This window comes from Patiria miniata, unplaced genomic scaffold (assembly GCF_015706575.1).
Source record: "Patiria miniata isolate m_02_andy unplaced genomic scaffold, ASM1570657v1 HiC_scaffold_29, whole genome shotgun sequence".
Taxonomy (NCBI): Eukaryota; Metazoa; Echinodermata; class Asteroidea; order Valvatida; family Asterinidae; genus Patiria; species Patiria miniata.
This window is the reverse complement of record NW_024037068.1, coordinates 20,506,190-20,532,345: the sequence shown is the minus strand read 5'-3', so window position 1 is coordinate 20,532,345 and position 26,156 is coordinate 20,506,190. Positions and strand designations below refer to the sequence as shown.

At 41.9% G+C, this 26,156-nt stretch overlaps 2 protein-coding genes across 6 annotated transcripts in view; one reads left to right on the top strand and one right to left on the bottom strand.

Annotated features, from left to right (window-relative positions):
* LOC119735788 (ammonium transporter Rh type B-like) overlaps positions 1-13,791 on the bottom strand; it is a 47,132-nt gene extending 33,341 nt beyond the window's left edge. For 3 of the 5 annotated variants that reach the window (XM_038209718.1, XM_038209717.1, XM_038209719.1), the window contains exons 1-3: positions 13,503-13,790; positions 11,240-11,310; positions 8,294-8,493 (exon numbers count right to left, since the gene is read on the bottom strand). In XM_038209718.1, coding sequence (XP_038065646.1) covers positions 8,294-8,493; positions 11,240-11,310; positions 13,503-13,511 — 280 coding nt within the window. In that variant the 5' untranslated portion in view covers positions 13,512-13,790. Of the gene's footprint in view, positions 1-8,293; positions 8,494-8,894; positions 9,136-11,239; positions 11,311-13,502 lie in introns of those variants that run through there. The other 2 variants (XM_038209716.1, XM_038209720.1) reach the window with 2 other exon arrangements.
* Positions 13,792-17,920: 4,129 nt separating this feature from the next.
* On the top strand, positions 17,921-25,382 carry LOC119736104. Its single transcript, XM_038210115.1, has 6 exons — positions 17,921-18,059; positions 19,483-19,716; positions 22,063-22,228; positions 22,978-23,096; positions 23,876-24,089; positions 24,903-25,382. The coding sequence occupies exons 1-6, from the start codon at positions 18,051-18,053 to the stop codon at positions 25,022-25,024; spliced, it is 864 nt and encodes a 287-aa protein (XP_038066043.1). The 5' UTR covers positions 17,921-18,050; the 3' UTR covers positions 25,025-25,382.
* The last annotated feature ends 774 nt before the right edge of the window (positions 25,383-26,156 follow it).

Here is a 26,156-nt window from a genome sequence, read left to right as displayed (position 1 = left end):
TACAAGCCGTATACAGTGGGGGAATACGGCCGTTTCCCAAACCCCGGCGTCGTGAGCAGTTTGGCAATGGAGCTGGAGCCGAAGACGAAGCCGCGGGACAGCGTCATGGGGGGCTTTTTTGGAAGGGAAAATGTGGACTGAATTGTTTGGAATTTCAAGTAGGGCCTACTACCAGCCCATTTTTGCGTGTAACTCAATACCCCCAGTGTAAGTCCCCGCAGCTCAAAAAAAAAAAGAATGAGTGAGATTTTGTTCCCAAGGAAATACATTTTGTACGGAAGGCACATAGGATGATTTGCATTTATCCCAAAAGTTAGGCCAAAAAAAAAAAATATTCGGTCTCTGGTCAGACCAAAGTTCCGGAATTGACGCGGCCACGCGGTTTTTTGGGGGGTTTTTTTTGCCTTTTTTTTCTTTTTCTTCAAGCTTGGATTGTACAAACAAGGTGGGGTACTATTTTGCTTTTTTGGTGTCCTCATGTACATTGGTGTCCTCCATAATTTGCCTTGGTGCTTTCGATCATTTGCCTTGGTGCAATTTCCCATTCCTTGGTGCTCTTTGGTAAAAAAAAATTGAGGAGGTGCGGAAATAGAGGGCGCTGTTGGAGCTACCGCGGAACATTTTGGGAAAAAAAGATCGACGAGCATGATTAAAATCGACGCGCGCGCTGACCAGAGACCGACTTATTTTTTTTTTTGGCCTTGCCTACCGAATTATTATCAAAAGGCTTACTTGAATTAAGGATCGTACTAGTACTAAACATATCCCGTGAAATTGAGGTCTAAAATACACGAAGTGGTGTCGCTCGTGAAATTATTCCGTGAAATTATTCCGTCTGGCTTGCTTTCACTTAGACGAAATCAAGAACTGTGTTTCATGATCAGAACGCTGTGCGTTGTGGGTTTTTTTTCGAAAAGTGTATGAGCTGAAAGTTCAACAGGTTAGGTTTTGAACATTTATTCTAACTTGTGGATTTTGAGTGCTGTTGTTGTAGGAAACAAATAAAATGCAAGACATGCAAACGATCCTTGCCTATCAACATGAGCAGATCGATAATCCCTTTGAATAATTAGCTACAATATTTGGTAGTTGATGGAGAGGCTCTTTTTGAGTTGAAATCTACCGTTTTTGACTCGATTTATGAATGGCCAACACACAAAAGGCTCACTGATGTTTAATTATGTGAAAATAATCATTATTAATGGTAGAGGTTATCTGAGGTCAAAACACGCCATCTTTTGAGCTCTCCAGTCAACAAGTTCAATGTCCAACGAACAGCAGGCGTGGAGATGGTAATATTATCGCACTGAACCTATCAAATTACGACGGCATTATCATAATGCCGATTATATTCAATAGAGAACAAAATGTATACTTTGAAAACGTGACTTCAGACTGCCGCACAGGTGGCCCGTGTGTTAAGCACCGTTAATAATGCCTGTGTGTACATACACGTGTACGCCTACTTCACATACATGTATATCTCGTGTGTAAAAAAAATAGCAGGCATGTACGGTATATGCCACAGCGACATATAGTATGTATTTGTAAAAATTAGTAATAAATGCCGATGTTCGCAGATAATAAGCAAGGGCTTGACAATTACTCAAAGTAACAGTGGTTGTTAATTAGTTAAGTGGCGATTGCTAAAGCTTACGTGAACAATAATCCTGAACAGCCGTGAAATATTTTGTTGCAAAGTTAAATGTGTCGTGAATTTATGAATTTGTAGAAATGGATAACACATGCCGCAGATGGGTGCAGAAAAAAAACAAAGGCTTGTGAATTATATGAAGTAACACGCTGGACTTTGATTTGGCTTCTTGATGCGTCTTCCAAAAAGATAATTAAGGGGCTGTGCCATGCGAGGTGAAGACATTGAAGTGGAGGGTCGGAGGGCGATCTTAAAGTTGATTCTGTTTCTGCACCGAATTTGATTAGCCAGCGAAGTTAAGTAAATAGCTTAGAAGAAAGGCGCACATCCTTGAAGCAAGTGTCTTTTTAAAACGTGCCTCTTGAACGATGCCATGTGGTCTGCTGTTTGAGGATTCAGTTTTCCAGAGTTTTGGTTTAGTGAACGATAAGGCTTTACCGGTGTTTGCTTATCCCAGTTCTGACAGTATAGCGTAACGTAACAATGAGAGCAAAGATTAGGCATACCGGACACTTGGGGTTTCGCCTCCAAGATTTAATCGGCTGTGCATGGCGAGGACACTTTTAAAGATGATGGCCGGAGGCGATCTTAAAGTTGATTCTCTAACGGATGGGCGGAACTTCCAATGAAGTTGAGCAAGACGGTTAACATACAATGTGTATCATGAAAAAAGCTGTTTGTGGATTGGCCTTCATACACAAACGCGTATTGGACACACACACAAATAAATCAGGCTGCTCTTTTGCAATTTAATGGCAGTCACATTAAAGTGAATGAAACTCGATAGTTTTTTTACCTTGTAGACAAACACACCACCACAATAAGCAGGGAAGAAATGTATGAAAACTTACTCAAAACGTAATTATTAAACTGTATTCATAAATACCTAAGTCAGTTTACGCATTCCTATTGGTCGAGAGCCCGTCACGTGGCCGGTCTTAAACGGTCTTAAACACTTTTCATGTGTCACATGAAGTTTGGACTCCCATGAAATCCGGTGCCTTTTAACGTTTCATTGGTTGAACGCTCACATTCCTCACGTATACATGCGCAATGTTCTACCAGTGAATAAGTATTTCATAGTCCGAAATTCACACTACACCATAGATATTCTATATCTATGCACTACACCAGCCCAGCTGCGTTTTGCGCGACATCGCGCAGTACGCGCGACGCGTACGCAATGTCCTTATAAGGTAACAAGTTGTGGAGGGGCATTTCATATTATAGTCAGAGGGGTGTTTCGTAAAACATGAAGTAAAATTGATGAACACAATGGTTGTTAACGTCTAGTTTTTGACTTCTTTTGATTTTTGGAACGAAAAGATTTTTTTTTTGACCGAAAAGGTATTTATGAATGGGAATAAATATGTGTTCAGTCGGTATTAAACACTCTGTTTAAGACCGGTGGGAGTCTGTATGGGTGATAATTACCTACGGCGATCACCCATCCAGGCTCCCACCGGTCTTAAACGGAGTGTTATAATACCTCCTGAACACACATTTATTCCCTTATTCATAAATAAGTGAATCAAGAGGCACGTTTTAAAAAGACACTTGCTTCAAGGATGTGCGCCTTTCTTCTAAGCTATTTACTTAACTTCGCTGGCTAATCAAATTCGGTGCAGAAACAGAATCAACTTTAAGATCGCCCTCCGACCCTCCACTTCAATGTCTTCACCTCGCATCGCACAGCCCCTTAATTATCTTTTTGGAAGACGCATCAAGAAGCCAAATCAAAGTCCAGCGTTCGCTCTCATGGTGACGGTACACTTTACCATCCGAACCGAGTAACCTGCTTACTGTAGCAGAAAATTCCATGCTAAGGCCAAAAAAAAAAATATTCGGTCTCTGGTCAGACCAAAGTTCCGGAATTGACGCGGCCACGCGGCTTTTTTTTTTTTTTCTTCAAGCTTGGATTGTACAGACAAGGTGGGGTACTATTTTGCTTTTTTGGTGTCCTCATGTACATTGGTGTCCTTCATAATTTGCCTTGGTGCTCTCTATCATTTGCCTTGGTGCAATTTCCCATTCCTTGGTGCTCTTTGGTAAAAAAAAAATGAGGAGGTGCGGAAATAGAGGGCACTGTTGGAGCTACCGCGGAACATTTTGGAAAAAAAAAGATCGACGCGCATGATTAAAATCGACGCGCGCGCTGACCAGAGACCGACTTATTTTTTTTTTTGGCCTAATACGGTGAGCGTATTTCACAGGTAGCGAGAAATGTTGGCTTCTGCGCATGCGTACATCCCGTAACTATATGGAGTTTGTGCTCACAGGTTTAGCACAAATTTTCTGCTAGCGCTGTTGGTACAAAATGCTGATTGTAAGTGTGGAATTTTGCGGTTAGCAGAGATATAAAATTGGGCCCATTTACCGTTCACCAGAAAGTTCATATGCTGGTAAATAATAACTGAGCATGTGACGGTAACGTGCTCGATTATCCACTGGGTTTGACCACAGAGATCAGCACACCGGAAAACTGATTGGCCAGCCAGTTTTGCGGCCAATTCGCAAAGGATGGCAGGGGGTGTAGTATTCATTACTCTGAAAGGCACCCCATACTTAATACCATACAGCCCCCAGGCTTAAAATGACATTTCCCCCGGACTTCCGATTTTCAGCCGGCGATTGTTTACTGGTCTGCAACCCTATGTTCCATCAAGAGACGTCAAGTGATCGTCGGGTCAGGAACCAGACTAGTTGAGGCGGTAATTTTTGAATTAGTAAATATCGAGGACATCTTAAGTTGGGAAAAATCCGGACGAAAATGAAGCAATTACCTCGAACAAACGATAGCGCGAACCTTTTTCCAGGAAAATTCAACCAACCCGCATACCAACTCTTGAAAGTTGAAATAGGCCCTAATTGTGGTCGATCGAGGAACTGAACATACTGCAAAAGATAGGTGTGTACTATTATGGATTCACTAAGTATTCAACAGTTCACCGTGTATTATTCCAAGCTTGTTTTTCATTGGAAACTCTTATTGTGTTTTGGAAGACACTATTTGGAACACCCACGCTAATTGGGGGTGTTGGTCCGGTTCTTCAAAGCAATCTTCCAAACAACTGGACTCCTTTCAAGTACATGTACCTGCTAAGAAGAAAATAGTACTCAGCACAATTACGTGCTAAGCAGATATGAGCTGCTAACCAGTCACAGGCAACACACGTAACATGCAGTTTTGGCTGGTAACCGCTTTTGTTCAGCAAATGATTGTTTTCTGTACGTGAACATTGCAAATAGCTGTGCTAGCAGCTCCCGATATCGGCCCCAAGTAAGTGAGCTCGGTTGGTTGGGCGTGTCCGCGCTTTTTGTCCGTGTGCGCAGACGCGCTGACCTCGGGGTCACGGTTGAACGAGATCTCGCCAATGAGAGCTCTAAGGAATCAGCCGTTGTATGCTATAGACTTTATTCACGAGACGGCCATATTAAATTATTAAATTGAAAGCGAGGTAAGGTTCTCGTTTTTTTGGAACTTGCGAGTAGAAATTAAAGCAATGAAATAAAAGTTCATTACCAGTTAGTGCCAGTCTGCTCTGATGAATAATTTTAAATGTGTGATTTAAACACATCCTAATGTTTTAAGCCACATTGTCAAAAAAACAATTAAAGTGAGGCTCGGAACGCTAAATAGTCTGGCACCATCACATTAATCATACACTCAAGGAATTACACGAACACAAATGGATTCTCCTTAATATGGTCCATTGGCCCAACCTCGTCCCCAGGGTGTCGAGCAGTACGCGCCCACCACTACCTGCTCTCTCACCCTGGTATTGGATCATTTGCATGTGCAAGATTTTTGAACACGTATGCAAATTAGGAGTAGTCTGGTGCCTGCCTGTGCGTTACATTTGCGTTTGTTTTTGTATGCGGTGTCTGGGGTAAAAACAGAATCAATTCGTCGCAGCGCGAGCATGGCGTGAGTTACGAAAACATGATTTTATTTTAATTAAACTGTTACGATCTTAACGAGACAACATGCAGTATCACATTTCATATTAATATTAACAAACTGGAAAGGAAATGAATATTTTCGAGAAGGCGTGGACGAATGATCGCGAAAACACGTACTGCACGTTGTGAATAACAACACCAAGTACACGATATAAATCCATTTCTAGCCAATTGCGGTATCGAATCAGGATGCAGGAAGGAAGTTTCCTATCCAGGGTGTACTATTGGAAACAACGTTGGAAATAAAGTAAGCACTGGGGAAGAGGTTGCCATTGGCCCGATGCAGAATTAACAAGTGAGCTCGGTTGGGCGTGTCCGCGCTTTCTGTGCGTGCGCGCAGACGCGTTGACCTTGGGGTCACGCGTTGAACAAAATCTAGCCAATGAGAGCTCCACGAAATCAGCCGTTGCTTTTACCAACGCCAACGCCCTGGATAGGACGTCGCGGAGAGTGAGATCGACAGGACGTTTGGTCCGTGAAAAGCCGGTGTCACATGAAAATCCGACTCCTATGAAAATTGGACCCCTTTTCCCTTTTATTGGTTAATCCCTCTCACGTGACCGGTCATTTTCCTAATTATCATACTTACGCATGCGCAGTATTACCAATGAGTCCGATTTTCATACAAACCTAAATTCACGCTACACCGGCCCCACAGACGTCGATATAGAATATTCACACAGAACAGGAGAGCTTCAAGATATTCCTCACTGTTATTTTTACCCTCATCTTTACAGTGGAAAATGTTGTTGTTTTTTTAAACAATGAACTTGACACGTGATTAAAATATAGGAATTGCCCGGAAACGCACCTGCCCGTTTAATGAGAAAACCATGCACAAAGTGAAGGTAATAGGGATGGTCCATAATACTCTGTGAAGTTATTCCGTCAGAAATGGTTTCGATCGAAAGAACACACTCATTGAAAATTGTTAATAAAAAGTGGACCCTTATGCGCGTTAGCAACGGAATCCAATACGAGACCTCGAAATGTACATGTTTTCTGTCTTCTCAAAATGTATACATGTATACACTAATTACCCGTCTCACTTTAATGTGTTTTACATTTAGAAAAGTTTTGAACGGAAAAGCACTGTACCGGTGTAGCATGAATTTAGGTTTTATGAAATGCGGACTCATTGGTGGTGTTGCGCATGCTCATGCATAGGTAATTAGGAGAGGGACCGGTCACGTGAGAGGGTTTAACCAATAAAAGGGAAAAGAGTCCGATTTTCATACGAGTCCGATTTTCATATGACACCGGTACCATTTCAAGAAAACACATGCATTGCATCCACATTACATGTAGTTTGTGGACACGATCGCGGGGAAAATGGCTCTCCGCAAAAGACAAGCTTCCGGATAATACGAGGAAGTTTAATAACTAAGTCCGGAGAACCTCGTAATAACGAGAGTCGACTCTGCACACAGCAGCCACTGAGCTAACATTTCATCGTACTGAAGATTTTCAGCAATTTTGTGGTTTAAAATTTTAAAAAAAAGGCAAACTGAGCATATGGTCCTATGTAAGTTGGCTAGAACTACCTTTGGTGCAGAGTATTCACGACATAATACGATTATCAGCGGAAGAAGTTGAAGAGGGAAAAGTACAAAGTTCAAGTCTTTCTGACAAAAATACCCGACTGATACAAAAAGTAATAAACACGATGTATTTTTAATTATTCTTTTTTTATCTTTTTTGGGGGGATTAACTATATAAATGTGTATGAATGTCTCAATTAGGCCTTTGGCCGCGATGACGTTTTATTTTAATAAACCATAATAATAATAATAATAATAATAACACGATTTATAGCGCGCATTTTCGCAAGTAACAATGCGCGACTAAGGACAACTCCAGAAGACAAGTTACAGATTATGTGGAGAAAACAGATCAGTTTTCAGTCTGCCCTTAAAGTTGTCAAGAGAACTGATGTTGCGGATGTTGTGTGACAAGGAATTCCAGCATCGGGGACTAGACACTGAGAAGGCCCTGTCCCCTGCCTTTTTGAATGTGCGTGGAACTCTAAGGTTGTTACTGGAGCGGAGGCCACTACAGCTGGGTGCATTAAGGTTGAATGATCCCATTATGTACTGCGGCATTGTGTTATGAAGTGCTTTGTGCATGAAAACCATTTCAAATAAAAAAAAAATATCCAAAAAAACGATGGTAGTTTTGTAAGATTTCTCAAGCACGAGATTATTTCCCATTGGGCTGGTCACCAAAACGCATTGCAAAAAAAATGAGCCTTTTCGCTGAAATTAATACATCACAACAAACACGAGCGTACAATTAATTTGTGACGTAATGCGCAAGTATCTGTGATGAACTTGTGATGGACTTGCGTTGGACTTGTGATGGACTTGTGATGGACTTGTGATGGACTTGCGATGGACTTGCGATGGACTTGTGATGGACTTGTGATGGACTTGTGATGGATTTGTGATGGACTTGTGACGCACTTGTGATGGCCTTGTGATGGCCTTGTGATGGACTTGTGATGGACTTGTAATGGACTTGTGATGGACTTGTGATGGACTTTGGATGACTTGTGATCCATCACGAGTGCATCGAATACAACACTGGAAAAAACCTATACCTACACACACACAAACTCGTTCGTTCGTGCGTGTGGTTGCCTACAAACTGCAGAAAGGAGAGAAAACACAAACTTACTTGGGTAGTACAGGTCCACTTGGTTAGCGAAGCCCGCCAGGTCCCCGTCCCCATGCTCTTCGGTTGTATTGTCATGACTTTTTTTAGGGTTGGCGTCCGCTGACGGATCGTACTCCGCTAGCACCCCGAATAACACGAGAAACACCAACTGGAACGCCAGCAACAGCACGGTCAACTTGCCTCGGGTCCAGGCCATTTTCCTGATGACGAGAAATGTTTACACAGATTTCCAATCGATACAGAAAATAATTGTGTTTTCTTGTTTTAGTGGATTTTTCCTCCAGGAGTTCGACTGACTTGTAGTATTGAGTACGATTACACCGGAGCGTAGCCTGCACTTGTTGCCACCGAGGTCGAAACAACTTGACGACGGTTAGAATTGTCCTGTTCTCGCGCACGGCGACCGGGGTCACACCACTCAGCACCAGATTACAAGTGCGAAACTGTGACAGACCAGTTTTTCAGCTCTGTACTTTCAAGGTCCCGATAAAAAAAATCGTGATCACACCCACAAGCGCAGCCAATGAAACCGACTGTGCAAATCACATGACACGGCTGATAATTTATTCTCTTTTTTTTCTGAATGAACAAATTTTGTCACCTGATTTCAACTTTGTACTCTCTAACTAAGGCGGAGATTCCGATCACGTGACCGCACTGATCGGCATAGGAGTTAACCTTGTCCGAAGGTTTACCTCTTGGCTCCTTTTCAATTTCAGGTCAAAAGCCTTTTGTCATGGTCAGACGGTCGATTTATCAAATGACAATATGCATGTACATATTACATGTACTCGTATTTTTATACATGCATACTACCGTTTCCCGCTTATACAAGCACAACTCCGCACGGATGATCTGGAGTTCTTGTTCACAAAAGCAAATCATCGCACAGGTGTCGCGTGCTCGTGTGGGCGGGGCTACAAGTAAATCTTTCGTTATCACAAGAGGGCGCCAGAGCGCCAAAATTTCTTCACTTGATTGAACGAAAATTAGACTACTCTAGTCAACTTTTTGTAAGCGGACTTAGCGGAGCGAGTGGCGCGGGGATCGTTAAGTTAAGTCACAAATTCATTTCTACTATAGGTTTTCCCGGCTATTTTTAAATTTTTAAAACGTTTCTAATATTCAAATTCGTGCATCAACAGCGATTTAGTGCACTTCCAATGTTTAATTTCGTCTTTTGTCAGACAATTTTTTTTAAGCAAAACCTCGTAATTCAGAAATCAAATTTGTCTAATTGATTTATATCAGACGAATGTCAAACAGGGCGCTGGGAAGGGCTGATGAGCTTCACAGTCCCAATTCAAGTCACATACATGATGTACTTCTTGTATGAGCTTTGACAATGGAATTGCTTGGCTCTTCGCTCGTACCCCCGCCCTGCAAACAGGGCGCTGGGAAGGGCAGATGAGCTTCACAGAATCTTGTGCCAAAGTGGGGCTGGCATTCTGGGTAAAATATCATGGCCTATGTATAAATCATCTGGCTGCAGCTGTAGACCGCGGTTAGCCAATGCGCGCAAATGCTATCCGAAAAGTTTGCCATAGAAATACATACACACCATACCGGATGTGATTTCTTTTTCATGTGGACCATGTGGACAGATTTTGAGCGTTGACTGATATGCATTTCGACCCTTCGTGAATACGGGCGATTCACAATAGTGCGCCTCCAAGAGTTTGCAACGCGTTGGCCAATCACACTGCGCAAAATCTGTCGACCCAATGTGCGTTTGGAAAAGGTCGACTGATTTCGCGCATTGTGATTGGCCAACGCGTTGCAAACTCTTGGAGGCGCACTATTGTGAATCGCCCGTATTCCAAACGGAGCCTGAGCAATTGACGGGAGTTGAAAATTTACAAAACAGATTTTCCTTCATAATTATGTTTTTCAACCAAAAAGGGCACCGCATTTATGAATGGGAATAAAAGAGTGATGAATCAGTCTTAACGGCCGTTTCAAACCTTATAGGCAGGGTCGTGGTCGTCATGACTTGCAGGTCACAGGTCTCGCAAAATCTATCCAATCAGAGCGTTAATTCGTCATCAGCCCTACCCAGCGTCCTGTTTGCAGAGCGGGGGTGCGAGCGAAAATGGGCTCGTGAATGGGAGACTTTTGAGAAGTTGGTGGCAGCAAACACACCGGCTCGTACCCCCGCCCTGCAAACAGGACGCTGGGATACTCTGATGAATTCACGCTCCGATTGGATAGATTTTGCGTGACTTGTGACCGCAAGTCATGACGACCACGACCCTGCAAGGTTTGAAACGGCCGTTAAGACCGAGTCATCACTGTTTTATGCCCATTCATGAATGGTTTTTTTTTCGTTGAAAGGCGTAATCATTTAGGAAAATCTGTAATTTTTTAATTCCCGTCAGTCGATCGCTCAGGCTCCGTTTTGAATTCACCAAGGGTCAACTTGCATATCATACGACGCTCAATTTTTGTCCACATGGTCCGCAATGAAAAAGAAATCACATCCGGTATGGAATGTGTGCATTTCTAAGAGAGTTTATAGGAAGTTTGTAGGAAGTAAATAGGCAAAATGTAACTTTTGTGTTTCTCCAGGACTTTTCGAAACACAAACTTCATTGGCTACCAATCCAGTACCGCATCCATTACAAAGTTCTCCTTCTTACTTTCAAAGCTCTTCATGGCTTAGCCCCACTGTATCTGAAGGAAATGGTTCAACATCGTCAACTGAGACCAGGTCTCTTCACACGCCAACTAAAGACCTACCTCTTCAATCAGTTTCTTTCTCACACATAATGACCTCTACCCTCACACACACTGACTTTTCACTGACCGGCGCCTTTGAATGACTATTTTTGTCAGATACTGTGCGCCTTACAAATGCTTTGTTATTATTATTATTATTTATACTAAACTCCAAAAATTAACATAAACAACAAAAGGCGTTGATATTACACTGCGTGACGTACATACCTGTTGGGTGCGGGTGATGCTGCGCCGTTCCGGAGTTGCTGAAATGCACACGACTGCTCGCTTACTGCACGCTGTAACGATGTACCAGCAACAAAAATATGATGGGGCCAGTATCATTAATAATCTAATGGCATATCGGAAGTACATGTTTACACAACAATCAGTTAATCCAGAAGGCATTAGCTGTAGTATCAATCAGATACAATTGCTTGTTTGCCATATATAAGGAAACAGAGAACTTGCGAAGATTAAGGAAAATCCACGGGCTTCGAAGTAAACAGCAAAGAAAAGGTCGGAGAATAAAAGTTATTCGAATTTGAGAGGTTTCACAATCCGGGAACAAGGGTAAATGTATAAAGGTCCCATAGCCATTACTGGCCATAGGGGCAGTGGGATGTTAGAGGTCCACTGTGTCTTGGGCGCGGCATATGAGTGGCGGTGACCTGTCCTCTCCTCTCGCCGTTTTACCTTCCCTGAACGAATCAGGTACCCATTTTACTGTTGGGTCGTCAGAGAGCGTATTCCAGTTTTTGGTCTTTGATTCGAACCGCCAACCTTCCCCTCCTAAACGGCTCGGCTATACGAGTCCCCTTTGCGTTATCTTTGAAAAAAATCATCCGTTAGGCCAAAAAAAAAGGTCTCCGGTTTCTGGTATGCGCGCGCGTCGCCGTAGCCATGCGCGTCGGCAAAATGAAAATCCTGCTGCTGCACAATTTTTACGTGTTTTTAGATTGGGTTATGGTCGAGAATAAGCTTTATGTGGCCTCTCTGGACTCCCATATATTTGCGCTAAGTTTAGTCGTGCACCATTTGCAGTCATCAGCCGACATTTGAAGCAAAAAATCAGGTACAAAAAAAAAAAAAGCCGCGTCGCCACACCACTTTTTGGGCAAGCTCCATACCAGAAACCGGAGACTTTTTTTTGTTTGGCCTTACCGTATCATTACCTATAACTCCCCCAATTAACGATCTATCTAGCTTTGGAAACGTAACCTCGCTTAGTCATTGCAAATTCGGCAATTTAGTGCTGTAAATCTTGGCATATCATTACATTTGTTCCGTGTCCTTCCAATTACATAGCCGGGGGGTTTAGTGGACACTTGGCTCCGCATAATCAATAGGTGGGGGCTCGTACCATTAATTTTTATTATACACATGTAGACTGGCAATGAGGTCACTAGTGCAAGACTGTGAGCCGAGGGGAATAGGACCCTCTTATGGTCACTCACAGGCCCGAAGATGAAAGTTTTTGTAGCATTGGTAGTGTAAGACCGGGAAAATCTATGGATCCATGCTGAATGTCGTTACACAGGGCGTCCTAAAAAATATGGTGCATGTAAACCCCTCCATTTTTGCTAATTTACAACCAAAAACTTTCTGCGGATGTTTACACCATCTTCAAGGTAATAGATTTAGCTTGAGAATACCCTTTGTTTCATTGAGATTGCTTTTGTAACCCCTCCATTTTTGCTAATTTACAACCAAAAACTTTCTGCGGATGTTTACACCATCTTCAAGGTAATAGATTTAGCTTGAGAATACCCTTTGTTTCATTGAGATTGCTTTTGTAAATCCAAAGATATATTTAGCAAAAGAGCCATACTGGTATTGTCTGATCTTTGAAACACTCGCTTCCTAAAAGTGGCACAGAATGGGTTTTTTTTTGGCTTTGCGATTATTCAAACATATATCTCTGGATTTACAAAAGCAATCTTAATTAAACAAACGGTATTCTCAAGCTGAATCTGTAACCCTTGAAGCCCGTGTAAACATTTGCAGTAAATTCCGGTTGTTAATTGGCGAAAATGGCGGGGTTTATATGCGCCATTATTTTCAGGACACTGTGTATATGGGGGGAAAGGGACACTCCCGATTTCCCCACGCTCTAGTCGAATTTCCAATGAGCGTTACAGCTGGGGTTCGCAAGCTTGATCTGGCCATGGATGTATACAAATGGAAAGATATAATCTGGCCACCATTGTCACCCTGTGCACAAACCGTGAGACTGGTCTGAAAATTTCTACGTGTTTTCTCAGTAAATACTTGAATATTTTCCCTGCTAAATTTGATATGGGAATCTTTCAATAAAAATACGTTCCTCCATGATCTAGCCTACATTTGCGCACGGTGCCGTGGCGGACAGTAGGCCTACAGCGCGGTAATCGCATTAGGCCTATAGTTCAACAACCGTTTGTTGAAGTCGGCAGGTGAGTTACTCGCAAATGCTTGATTTGAACAATGAAATATCCAGTTAAAAACTTACCTCTGCCATCGCGGATCGGGTCCTAAGAATTGCACGCAGCTGATTCTTTTAAACAATGAGCACAATGCCCTTCACCTTAAGTTGTAACGAGCTTCTGTACACAAAAATGTATCACCAACACCAAGTAATAATACGGCATGTACATGTACACTCATTGTACACATAACGTTGTACGCGTGTTTGCGCCTCTTTTTTTGTTTACATATATATGACTGTGAACAAACGATTTTGGAGCTATAAAACGCATGGTGAAAATCCCCCCACCCCACGTGCAACGGTACAGTGCACCTGTTAAAGCTAAAGATATTGTGCTCGGCATTACCACGGTTATGTAGTTATCACTTATCAGAATTCAATATTCATAAATACCTCAGACAGTTTAGCTATTCCTATTGGTCGAGAGCCCGTCATGTGGCCGGTATTAAACGGATGATAAAGACATGGCTAGCTGGTCTTAAACACTTTTCCAGTGTCACAATAAAATGTGGACTCCTAAAAAGCCAGTGCCTCTTACCGTTTCATTGGTTGAACGTTCACAATCCTCACGTAGGCATGCGCAACACTACAAGCGAGACAGAATTTTATAGTTCTAAATTCAAAACGCAACGCCCCAGGTGCGTTCTGCGTGACATCGCGCAGAACATGCTACGCGCGCTTCAATCTCCATAAAAGGGTTGTTTACATCTTACTCGCCAGCTGAACACTCCATTATTTTGCTAGAGGGATGTTTCAAAAAGCATGAAGTGAACTTGTTGAACAAAATCGGGATTTTTTGAACGAATTATTTGATATTTTTTTACGGATAAGGTATTTATGAATGGGAATAAATATGTGCTCGGTCGGTATTTATCACTCTGTTTAATACCGCTTTAAGCGGTATTAGATCGGCTCTATTACACGCCGCGGGCGTTGATTACCAATCGCTATAAAAACTGGACCATTCAACCCCTGGTGTCCAAGACTATCGCAGCCTGCGCTCGCTATACTGCATGCATCATGCATGCGTGAACGTACAACGACGAGTGCGGCATTTCCACGACTCGACTGTAAACAACATGGCTACCACCATGGATGTCACAACATGTGCCGTCACACTCACAACATGCGAAATACCTGCCGATCTTTGCAGTTTCTGGAAACAGCAAAAGCTAATAATGAAAAACCCAAGTTCACCGTACGAAAGGTTTGTTTGTGCCTCATGTTTGCTGTCGAAAAGCTGCAAAGAGACAGCTTTCGCCTCCGCCCAGCAGCAATGGATTTTGTTCCGCAAGGACACGCAACCCGCACAGGCCCGCCAGTGGGATGTAATGATGAAGGTTGAATTCTTCAAAGACAAACTACAAAAACGCGGATACAACCAAGAAGATTTAGCCCTTCTTCCCCCAAAAGGCGAAACTCGCGTGAACTCTAAAAAGCGTGCAAAAACCGAAAAGAATATCCCGCTGGTCTTTGTTTTACCCTACAACCCACAAATTAAACACCCAGCTCTTAAGCAGGCCCTTCTGAAACACTGGAATCTGATCAGCGATAATGATTTTCTCAGTGCACTCTTTGCGACCCAACCCATCCTGGCATACAAACGACAAAAAAACATAAAAGATGGCCTGGTCCGATAAAGGATTAACCCATCTCCACCATCCAACCAAGAAAAAAACTTGGATGAGGAGAACGTTCAAATCCTTTTGGAATTTCTTGAAGAACAGAACTAACATAATGGTCATTTGGGCATGGATTTCGAAATAAAAATAAAAAATAAGGAATCCACTTTGATCATTACAAGAAAAGCTAACGCGTAAAATATTCTTTACCATCATTAGCAATAAAGTAAATACGTACAAAAGAATTAAACAAAGGGTGACTGATGAAGTGCGTAAAAAGGGCACAGAAAATATGCACTGTTTCCCCCGACACACAAAAAAGAAAAAACAGGTGGGACGGCATATTATCACCGGTATAAATCAAAACATTAAGTGAACTAGAAACAAAAACCACATGTACACAAACCAGTCCCTGCGTCACCTAAACACCGGATGGTTTTTTTTTAAACTCCCGCTCTCCGGTTATCACCTAAATCTAATGGGCCCGCTGGCGAGGTATGTGTTGACAAGTTATAACCCACCCATCACCGCAACCCAGCAGTGGAACTGATTTTACTCCCTATATGCGTATTGAATTTCCAAAAAAGGAAAAATAACCTTAACAAATACGCTCTAGGCAGTTTAGTCATATAACTACACAGGTATCCATACCAGTGCTTGTAAGTCTTAAATAAACGAAAATCTTCCCTAGCTGGTTGCAAACACAATGTTTAAAAAAAAAAAGATTCATCAGCTCGCAGAGCCCCTCGTACTCCAATGTTATCATACATCCCATAAAAAGAAAAGAATGAGGAACGGCCCTGCTGATGCTGATAGCAAATCCCATCCCCCTCCCATGTTTTAAACCCTAATTCACAGCGGCAACTTTCTTGGAATGACCATGGAACTTTCCAACAAGTTATTAATATCAACTGATTATTCCCTGAATTTTGCTTGCACAAAACCGGTTCTTCCTTGCTATTTTCCTAGCCAGAAAACCACTTCTTTTTAAGAAAACACAAGTCTGATAAAAACTTAAATGCATGGTGGCGGCCAAACTCCATTCCATTTAACTTAAAACTGTAGTGGCGACATGTATGATTACGCCCCTTCCTACTAAACACATCTTTGCGGCTTCCAATTAAGACTGCAACCTGTCATTCCCAACGGCATATCAGCTGGCAAAACACAAGAAAACTGAAGGCCACCAGTGCAAGCGAGGAAGACGGACAACATCACGCCGTCACTGAAAAGTTTTCTGGATGACATGTGACATACATGGGTATACATGTACATGTTCAAGTATAATGTACATGCAAGTGCATGTACATGTTTTGGTTTTTAACTTCTGCATATTAACAAATCAGTTTTTTATTAATCGAAATTAGGGGTGGGTGGGTGGGTCAAAATAATTTGGAAAAAAAGTGATAACAACACAAAAAACAACACAAAAAAGTGATAACAACACAAAAAAGTGATAATTTGGAAAAAAAGCTGATAATTACCCTCGCCTCCGGCTCGGGTAATTATCAGCACCCAGACTCTAAGCGGTATTAAACGAGTGATAAAAACCTCCGGAGCACACATTTATTCCCTTAATAAAGACCAAAAACGTAGACTCATGAATATTCAAAAATATAATTCGCTGGCTTGACAGACTTCGAGGCCAGATCGGGCGCAGAGCCTTACAAATCTGAAAGCCACCGCGCGCAGTGGTCTTTGTTGAAAAAGTATTCATGGTATTTGCCACCAGTACAGGCCGTTATCACGCGTCTATTAACCACAGGAGTTGGGCCGAGTCGTTAATCCTTGTGTGTAGGATCCGTGATTGTATGGGACCCCTCAAGCTTTTCACTTCTTACAGCGCTGATGTCCTTCCAAAATTACTTCGGTCTATTCACGAATAAACATTACTGGCCCGATCAACCTGGCTATAGAATAGCCCGACTGCGTCTGGCCGTACAGTACGCGGCCAGACGCAGTCGGGCTAGCTATAGTCGTGTTCCCTAACGTGGCGCACTTCGAAGCTTACCCGACTTTCCTCGTGTAGTGTTGCCAAACCTCTTTGTTGACAAACCTCAAATTCATGCAATGAAATACTAGAACTTTTAACTTATCAATGCTTGCTATTTTACCTCTGTGAACATTTTCAGTTTCATAAAATTTAATATGAAATTCAAAAACGGTGGTGTCCGGAAATTGGGCACAAATTGGCGGAGTGTTCTCTAACGTGGCGCACTTGAATAAATCTTGGAAAATTCCAAATTAACACTTACGAATTCCTGTAAACTTGATAAATTAATATCTTTACTTACATGCCCAGCCAAATGTTTGTCAGAAAATTATTTTCTTATTTTTCAGGGCATTGTCAAAGGGTTTACTTTGCACTTGAAAACAAAATCGGAAAATCACGCCAAAATAGCTTTTCCTTCTAACTTTGTTACGGGTATATAAACTCGCGATTTATGAACAGGACCGTTTAGAACTTGATGAAATTTCACTTTCTGTGAAATTTCAGTTTAAAATTTTGCTCTAGGTAGGCGCTACCGGCGAAAAATCCAAGTGCGCCACGTTCGGGGCCGCGCCACGTTAGGGTACATCAACAATAGAAGTGCTCATGACTGGAGCATGCAACCCACCTATACAAAAAATTCACGTCCCGGCCTAAAAAGCCTCTGGAACTTCATTTAATCAGTGGTTGTTTTTTTTTAACTGTGACGTTTCATCCCTTTCTGTATGCTGATTAGCTTGGATCACAATTAAATCATCATAATCACGTGTCGAAAAATCTTTTGTTTACAAGTACGTTTCTTGTTTACTTTTAGCCCGCAAACTCTTGAGGGCGCTCTCCATGTGTTTTACGAGCCTTTGTTTATGCCGATGTGGATATGTTGACTTTTTAACAATTTTGAGAAACGCTTTTCCGGATGTAAATCTTTGATGTGGATCAAGAATAGCCAGTAACATAACAATGAGTTCTGTAAGATTTTGTAAATGTTTTGGTTGTTTTTGATGTTGCAAGAAAAATCGCAAAAGGACCCTCTCATTTTGTTTTTGTGAAATGGAACATAGGTTGCCTAGTTTCCGGACAGTCAATACATGATGTAAATTGTGTTGCTGAAGGCGACTGTGTAGTTACGGGCCCCTCCTCTTTTTAGCCCCAAACAATGTTTTAAAATTATGAATTGACTTCTGCCACCATAAGCAGTCTTCTTTCACTGTTTTAATTCGAAGAATCAGTGCTTGTTTGGCAGTGGATATTTGACGGTGAACTGGTCTCCAATTATTTTTTTGCTCTCTTTACCGGCACGGCACTGCCACTGATTTGCGCAGTGAGTGTTTTCAGGACTTAGAATTTTTTACCGTGATGAATCTTGGTCTGGTCCCATGTTTTCATTGTTCTTGTGAGTTTGTAATTTGTATTAACAAGATGGGAATCAGACCTAATGCAATTTCGGACTTTATTTCCCTTTAAAACAAGTTAAGTTTTAAAACGACGTTTTAAAACAAAGAAGTAGATGGGTTTCAAAGATGTGAGATTGGAAAAAATGTGAGACTGGTTCACGGTTAAATAAACAATTCATAAGCTTTTTGGGGAAAAGTTCCATACTCGGACGTCAATTTATCTGCTGCCAAACATATTAATTGTCACCTCACCTTGTCATTTGAACCAAGAGAAATCCAGGAAGCTGTGTTAAGGTGAAAAAAATTTACTCAAAATGTGTTTTTAGAGCACATTTTGGATGCATACGTCGTGCAGAACTAACTTGAAGCAGCCGGTCAAAACTGATTGTAGTGGCTGAAAGACAGCGGTACGTTATACACGTGACATCAACAACCATGACGTCGCATGAGCCTGCCAATGATAGTGCAATACGTCATTATGAATATTTATTTTCTCATGAATATTTAGTTTATTTCAATGGATACTTCAAATACGTCCAAAGATTGATCATTGCAACAGCGATCGTGCGCGGCCTAGCGGTTAAGAGTCTCGTGTATCAAGCAAGTGTCCGAGGTTCAAATCTCGATGAAGTAATTAAGTGACTGATTGATAAATAGAAATTAAGGAAAGGAGAGGGTGAGAGTAGAGGAGGGAAAGTGGAGGAATAACCATAAAAGATGTAACTTTTGGCGCTAGAAAATTAATTGAAAAAAGTGACGTCCGAGTACGGAATTTTTTCCGCTTTTTGTTTTTGTCTTACCTTTGGGGGGGGTGGGTGGCGTAATTTCAGGCTTATTTTGTGTGAAATTTGGTATGCATATTTACGTTGAGTGTATCGTTGTGCTGGCCATCTTGTTTTTGCATGTTGTCATTTATGCCCCCCCCCCCCCAAAAAAAAAACCACAATAATTGGATCAGTCTCCATTTAGAATCCGTCGGGTTTTTTTTCAATTTGCAGGATGACCTATACACGGTCAAGATTGAGCCCCTGACCAGCGGCCCGGAGGTGGTGGTGGTGGACTCGGAGCCCCCCATGAGACGAGTCTTGGATCATCATCATCTCCAGCAGCAGCAACAGCAGCAGCAGCAGCAGCAGCTGGCAGCGCGTGAGGAAGAGCACAAGCTCAGGACCCACTATCTCCTGGCGGGGGGACAGGACACTACCGCGGGGGTTGCACCTGTACCTGTGCATGTAGGTTTGGCATACCTAAAGCCCAGAAAAATTAATTCTCCGGTTTCTGGTCTGCGCGCACGTGGCCGTAGCCATGTGCGTCGGCAAAATTAACAGTTTTTGTTTTTTCAATGTAAGGTGATGTCTCAAAACCGCCATACTCACTGGTTTGATTGGAATCCTGCTGCTGCACAATTTTAACATGTTTTTTTTTTATGGGGTTACGATCGAGTATAAGCTCTATGTGTCCTCTCTGGGCTCCCATTTATTTTGCACTAAATTTAGTTGGGCACCATTTGCAGACGGTGTTGCAATTTTGTAATTGTGCATCTAGATGCCAGACTGAGGGAGCGATGGTCGTGTATCTGGAACCTGTAAACACTTTTTAGTTAGCACAGTATGTAAGGGAGCAGACTAATGACCAGCCTGGCAGCTCATGCACGCTGTCGATGTCGCTGTATGGTCTGACCACGTTACCATTTTCTCTGATTTTGCCTTGACTATCCAAATTTCCCAAAGAATGTTCGTGTCGATCGAGATCATAAGTGGGTGCAGAATTCTCAAGCCTTATGGCCTTGCTGAGGTCACCTCAAGCTCAAATCTGAAGGATATTTTTGAGAGTTTTAAGGGGATTGAAGCATCATCTGCAACATTAGCCGACATTTGAAGAAAAAACAGTAAGGGAAAAAAATCAAAAATACCCGCATCTCCACACCGCTTTTTGGGCTAGCTTCATACCAGAAACCGCAGACTTTTTGGGGGCCTTTAAGGCCAGTTCATTCTCAGCTCGAATGCCAATTTGTGACGTCGCAACTATTTTTTCGTGCTGCAATTTTGTAAATGTTTAGCACATTTCAACTACAGTGAAGTTTACAGCAAATGCTTCATGATGTCAAATTTGTTATGCATTCACATTTGCATGAAGTATGAACCAGCCTTTATGCTACTGAAATTCCAAGTCGTTTGGAGAACAGTCTTTTTCCCCCCCTAATTTTATTAAAAGTGTAAGGTTAACTCCTTGCCCTAATCACTGCACTGCCTATAACTGTCCTGCCTGTCACTCCTTATAGCGATCAAAACTACCCAAGCACAAGTTGTGATGGATTCATCATTCAATAAATACAATGTACAGGGTGTCTAAACAAAAAGTAGCCGTCAATCCATAAATATTAAAGAAACTAGCACTCTCTTTTTGCAAAACTTATCTATAGAGTCTGAAGGTGTAGTAAATACTCTACACAATGGTCTTTATCCCATCTCATTTGGACAACCCAGTCTAGAGATACAGCTAATTAAATTAAATGACTTGAATTCCAAGTTTGGCCACTTGGTATCTAATGAAAGGCATTCACATACCAAGAAGGTAAAGAATGTTGCCCAAACAGATTTTGACAGTCTTTACAATCTTTACCGTAACTTTTAAACAAAAGGTCCATATCACACAGAACAAAAATCCTGTCAAGGGTAAAAAAACACGATTAAGTTTCCTCAGAAAAAAAATATTGTTGACTGCTATGGTTTTTTTTTCTGAGACGCCCTGTACAAGGTAAAACTGGTGCACCGTGCATCAAGTGTAAAAGTCTGTGGGACCTTGCTGCATTGGGCCATCAAAACAGTGCATAAACAGCCAATTCTGAGACAATGAGAGCTATCCATTGAACAATGCCACAGTTGTATCCTACTGCAGTTGGTGACCACAGACTCTGGGGCAGTTTGGCCATGCGACTTTTGACCTGATGGAGATTACTACACAAAGCAGGCTTGTCATTTTGACAAGTGTTGCATGTTGCTGCGTTCAGCAGGGTGTCTCGCCAGAACACCCAAGGAGGTTAAGGCTAATACATTAATTTGAGCCTAGCCCCATCCACAAATGTGGCCTATTTACTGGACTGCCTCCGTAAACATAGGCCACACATCCACATGTGCAAAAACGTGTCGCACTTTGCCAAATTTTGATTTTCACATTTAGGCTTAGTTTGTAGGATTGTTTTGCTTTAGAAGCATACTTACCCTCTTTATAGGCTAGTCAGATAGTGCTGCCTTTTTCAGATGTCTAATTTTTGTGAAATTTCATGTTGAAATTTTGATACGCAAACGTGTAAAAATGAATCTGGAAATTTCACGAAAAATATACATCTGAAAAAGGCAGCACTTTCTGATTAGCCTATAAAGAGGGTGAGTATGCTTCTAAAGCAAAAAAAACCTACAAACTAAGCCTAAATGCGAAAATCTAAATTTGGCAAATGCGACACGTTTTTGTACATGTGGATGTGTGGCCTATGTTTACGGAGGCAGTCCAGTAAATAGGCCACATTTATGGGGCTAATTTAAGCCCTGACTTTGCAATGATGTTTCTCACCTCTACAGTTAAGAAATACCGCCGTCCCGATGCAAGTGGTGGACAACCCTTACGCCAACGGGATGCAGGCCCAGAACCAGCTGATGGAACAGGTACGAAACCTGGAGACAGAGTTAGCACGGACCAAACAGGAAATCAACCAACTGAAGGAGCTCAACACACGACTCCAACAAGGTATCACATGGAAATGTACTTTCCGGTTTTGGAAAGAATTCCATACTGGGCCACCTCTCATATTCCCTCATATGACCTGAAGAGTATCAAAAGTTGTAAATCTGATGAAGAAACAGGCAAGATTACCATATGCGAAGTTCACTAATTTTCCTCTGTATTGACTAACAAGCCCCCAGATAGCAATTTCATGTCATCAAAGTCAATTTGAGCAGTGAGAAAATACAAGCATTTTCTTAGAAAACACTTAGAATTTTTCAGTCCACTCTCAAAGGGTTTGTACACAGAGTGTTGAGTGAACTTCGTATATGGAAATCTTTCCAAGAAACACCATGTAAAGAGTGCAAAATTTCTTAGTTCATACTCTTCCTTTTCCTGTCATGGCCCGTAGACTTTGTGCAGGGAGTCTGAGTGGAGGCCCAGTATGAAGTTCTTTCCCCGGTTTTTTTTTTATTTCTTTCTTCAAGTTTCTTCCAAAAATGAAGTTCTTGTTTGTTAAATTGATAATCTCCCAGTTATGCAAAATTTGCTCACTTTTGAATGCGGCAGGGGAGTCAAGTTGGTGCAGTGGTTCTTTCCTCGCCTTCCACTACCGTGGCCTGGGTTCGATTCCTGCCTTGGTCCACACGCGGGTTTTGTTTTCAGTCCCTACCAGATTCTATGGGTTTACCCCAAATCATATCCTACTTTATCAGGGTCTTGATGAGTACTAACCTTTTTTTCTGTGTTTTTCTACTTTGTTTGATTGTAAGGTATTCCTGATGTAATACGCAAGACGCTTCGTGATGAGTTGCGCAAACCCCGCTGGTCAGCCTTGAATCCACAGGACCAAGCAGTCCAAGGCAGCGCTGCCTCCAACAAGCCCAGAACGGTACGTCACCTTCTCTAGTCACCCTAACCTTCCCAACTCCATCAAAATCCATCCCCCCATTTTGGAGGATATTGGCAGATAAGCCACGTGTACCAAGTCCATCAAAATCCACCAGCGGGAGTAGACATATTCTCATTTGTTTCATGCTACTGAAACCGGAGATAAACGCCGGCCTGATGGGCCACATTGGCTCGGGACAGACTTAAAGATATAGTCCATCATTTGTAATTTGTGCATTTTGTTCGTTTGAAGCAACGTAAGGGCTCAAAATGTAAAGCAGGGTGCTGAATAACTAACCCGATGAAGTTTCAGCTCAGCTTCAGCTGTATATTCCGAGAAAAACAGCATTATAGGATCTCCATTTTAAATCAAACGTTGCTGAATCATGTTTTGAATTGGGCCTGAATTCAGCGTCCGAGACACGTTCTCACTGAGCCGATTGCAGCTACGCGATGTCGCACACTGATCCGACGAATTATAGCAACCACGCGCCTGTGTGCGTCGTGCCAACGCTTGCACGTGCTTCGCCGAATAAAAATATGAACTACTAAAGAAAATTTCCAACGGTACGTCTTAAGACGCACCATTGGAAAGGCCTTCTTTTGTTGATTTCTTCAAAATTACAGCATGCCAGAAAGAATAATTTCACAGGGAGTTTAGTCCCCTTGTTATCTTCCAACCAAGTTTATTTTTCAACAATAATTACGTCAGTTACTTTTTGGATAGCTGCAAATGATGGACTGTAGCTTTAACATTGTCTTTTTTTTACTTTTACGCAGGCAAGCAGCAATGCCCAGAAGCGTCACAAGCCCAGCCCCATGCAGCGGGCTGTGCTGAAAGCACGCGACTCGCCAGCCAAGATGACCAAGAAACTGCTGACGTCTTTCTTTGACCGGGAGACGTTGGCCACCAGTACGCTGACGGGGAAAGGTGGCAAGTCCAAGACACTGACCAAGGCGCAACTGGATCCCACAGTGGTAAAAAATGTCGTAGGTGAGTGCGAACAAAACATGAACAAAAGCATTGTAGGCATTTCTGGTTCATAATAAGAAACACACCTGATTCATAAAAGAAAATGTGCAATTAAGAAATATGTTTGGAAAACAGGGATTTGTCGAAAAGCACAGACTACCAGTGTTGTAGTACTTGTACTCGGTACTCGTACTCGAGTATTACTTGAGTGCTTTTTTTGGAGTACTCGTACTCGTACTCGAATGTCAAAGTACTCGTACTCCAAATGACGGTACTCATACTCGGGCAGCAAAGTACTCGTACTCAACATGTCAAAATTGTACTCGATCATTAAAGTACTCGTACTCGAATAGCAGTACTTGGGGGGAAAATGTTATAGCTTCACTTACAATGGCCTTATTTTATCGATACTTTCAGTTTGAAATTGTTGATTGGGTTGTGGAGAAACCGAGATTTCCTGAGTTTCCTCTGTGCAAGTCCGGACAAACACATGTAACAGCTAGCCATGAGTGGGTCTGTATATCGATCTGACTGGGCCTGGGCCAATTACGCACAATGAACCATTTGCCGTATGGCCGTATTTGGAAAAATGCGAATACTTGTACTCGTACTCGTACTCTGAAGTACTCGTACTCATACTCGTACTCGGAAGTACAAGTACTCGCAGACTCGTTCTTGTACTCGGGGTTACAAGTACTCGTACTTGTACTCGGCAACCTAAGTACTCGGCAGTACTCGGTACTCGGTACTCGGAAAAAAGTACTCGACTACAACACTGCAGACATCTGTTAAAAAAAATGTTAAACCCTGATTTTTTTTTTTATTCCTCAACAGACAAAGTCACTGCAACCTTCGGCATCAGCGAGTGTTCGGTCCGCAACGTCATCTCGCAGAAGTGCAAGGAAGAGATGATGATCCGACGCAGGCGGCTGGGGCTGGACGCGAAGTCAAAGTGAGAGGCAAGCACGCCGTCACGCCTCTTTAAATAGGGATCTGATCGTAACTTGGATCGTAGGTATCGGCGCCAGTGTGTGTACGTGAGGCTGTGCCATACTCCATGCAAAATGCGAGTTGGTAAAAACAAAAATGTTTGGAGTGCAGGCAATCGCAGAAAATTCGACCTAACGGTGTTACGCACAGAAATGAAAAGGTTCATAAAGTTGAAGTCAAGGGCATTAGAAGAACACATTTTTAAAATGTGTACACTTGGAGATAATTTTTAAACAAGAAAAGAAATTACCTTAGAGATATACCGTCAGTGCTGTTCAATAAAGTTGATTCTTTTTCTCCTAACAATTAGGAGTGTTTTATTTATTTAAAAAAAAACACCTTTTTCCCCCTGTATTTGTGGCCTCTGCAACCCTCTGAAAAAACAGGAATTTTATTCTGGCTTAGTTTCGGTTTGCGGTAACACAATGTGGGTAATAAGTACTGTTGTGCATATTTTGGGATTTTTTGTCCTCAATGTCTAGTAGAACAAGGGTTATATGTTATTGCAAAAGAAATCATTGACGTTTGCCTCCACCAAAGATTTGTCATTTGCTTTCCACGTTATTTGCATTTGCGTTTAGTATGGCACGGCCTTATATGTCAGGTTTCTTGTGTTGGTCAGTTTGGTATCTTTGCTCTCATAAGGAGCATCTGCAAGTGTTTAACACTTTGACAGTTTCATTTGGAAAAACCAAGTGTGAACCATAGAGCTATATTGAATAACTAGTGCGCTAACTCTTGTAGGCACCTGGGCGCAGTCATTTTGCATTTTGCGCACGGAGCCCATACATATAGCTCTATGTGTGAACACTTTGGTAGCAATATAGGATGCCAGGTGGTGTTTTTTTTTAAGAGCCAAGTTACCGCTGAGACATGATTGATGCAATATAGCTGTTGTTCTGAGACAAAAATCATGTATTATTTATTGTTGTGTCATAAAAATTGCCAGGCAAAAAAAAAATTAGGAATAATTGTTTTATCCTTGTTAACAATTTATAATTTATTTCATGTAGTTTACAATGTGTTGTATCAATAATATGAAAGAATTAGGTCAGATTATTTTAGAAAAAAAATACAAGTAATTTAGAAAGCATTCCG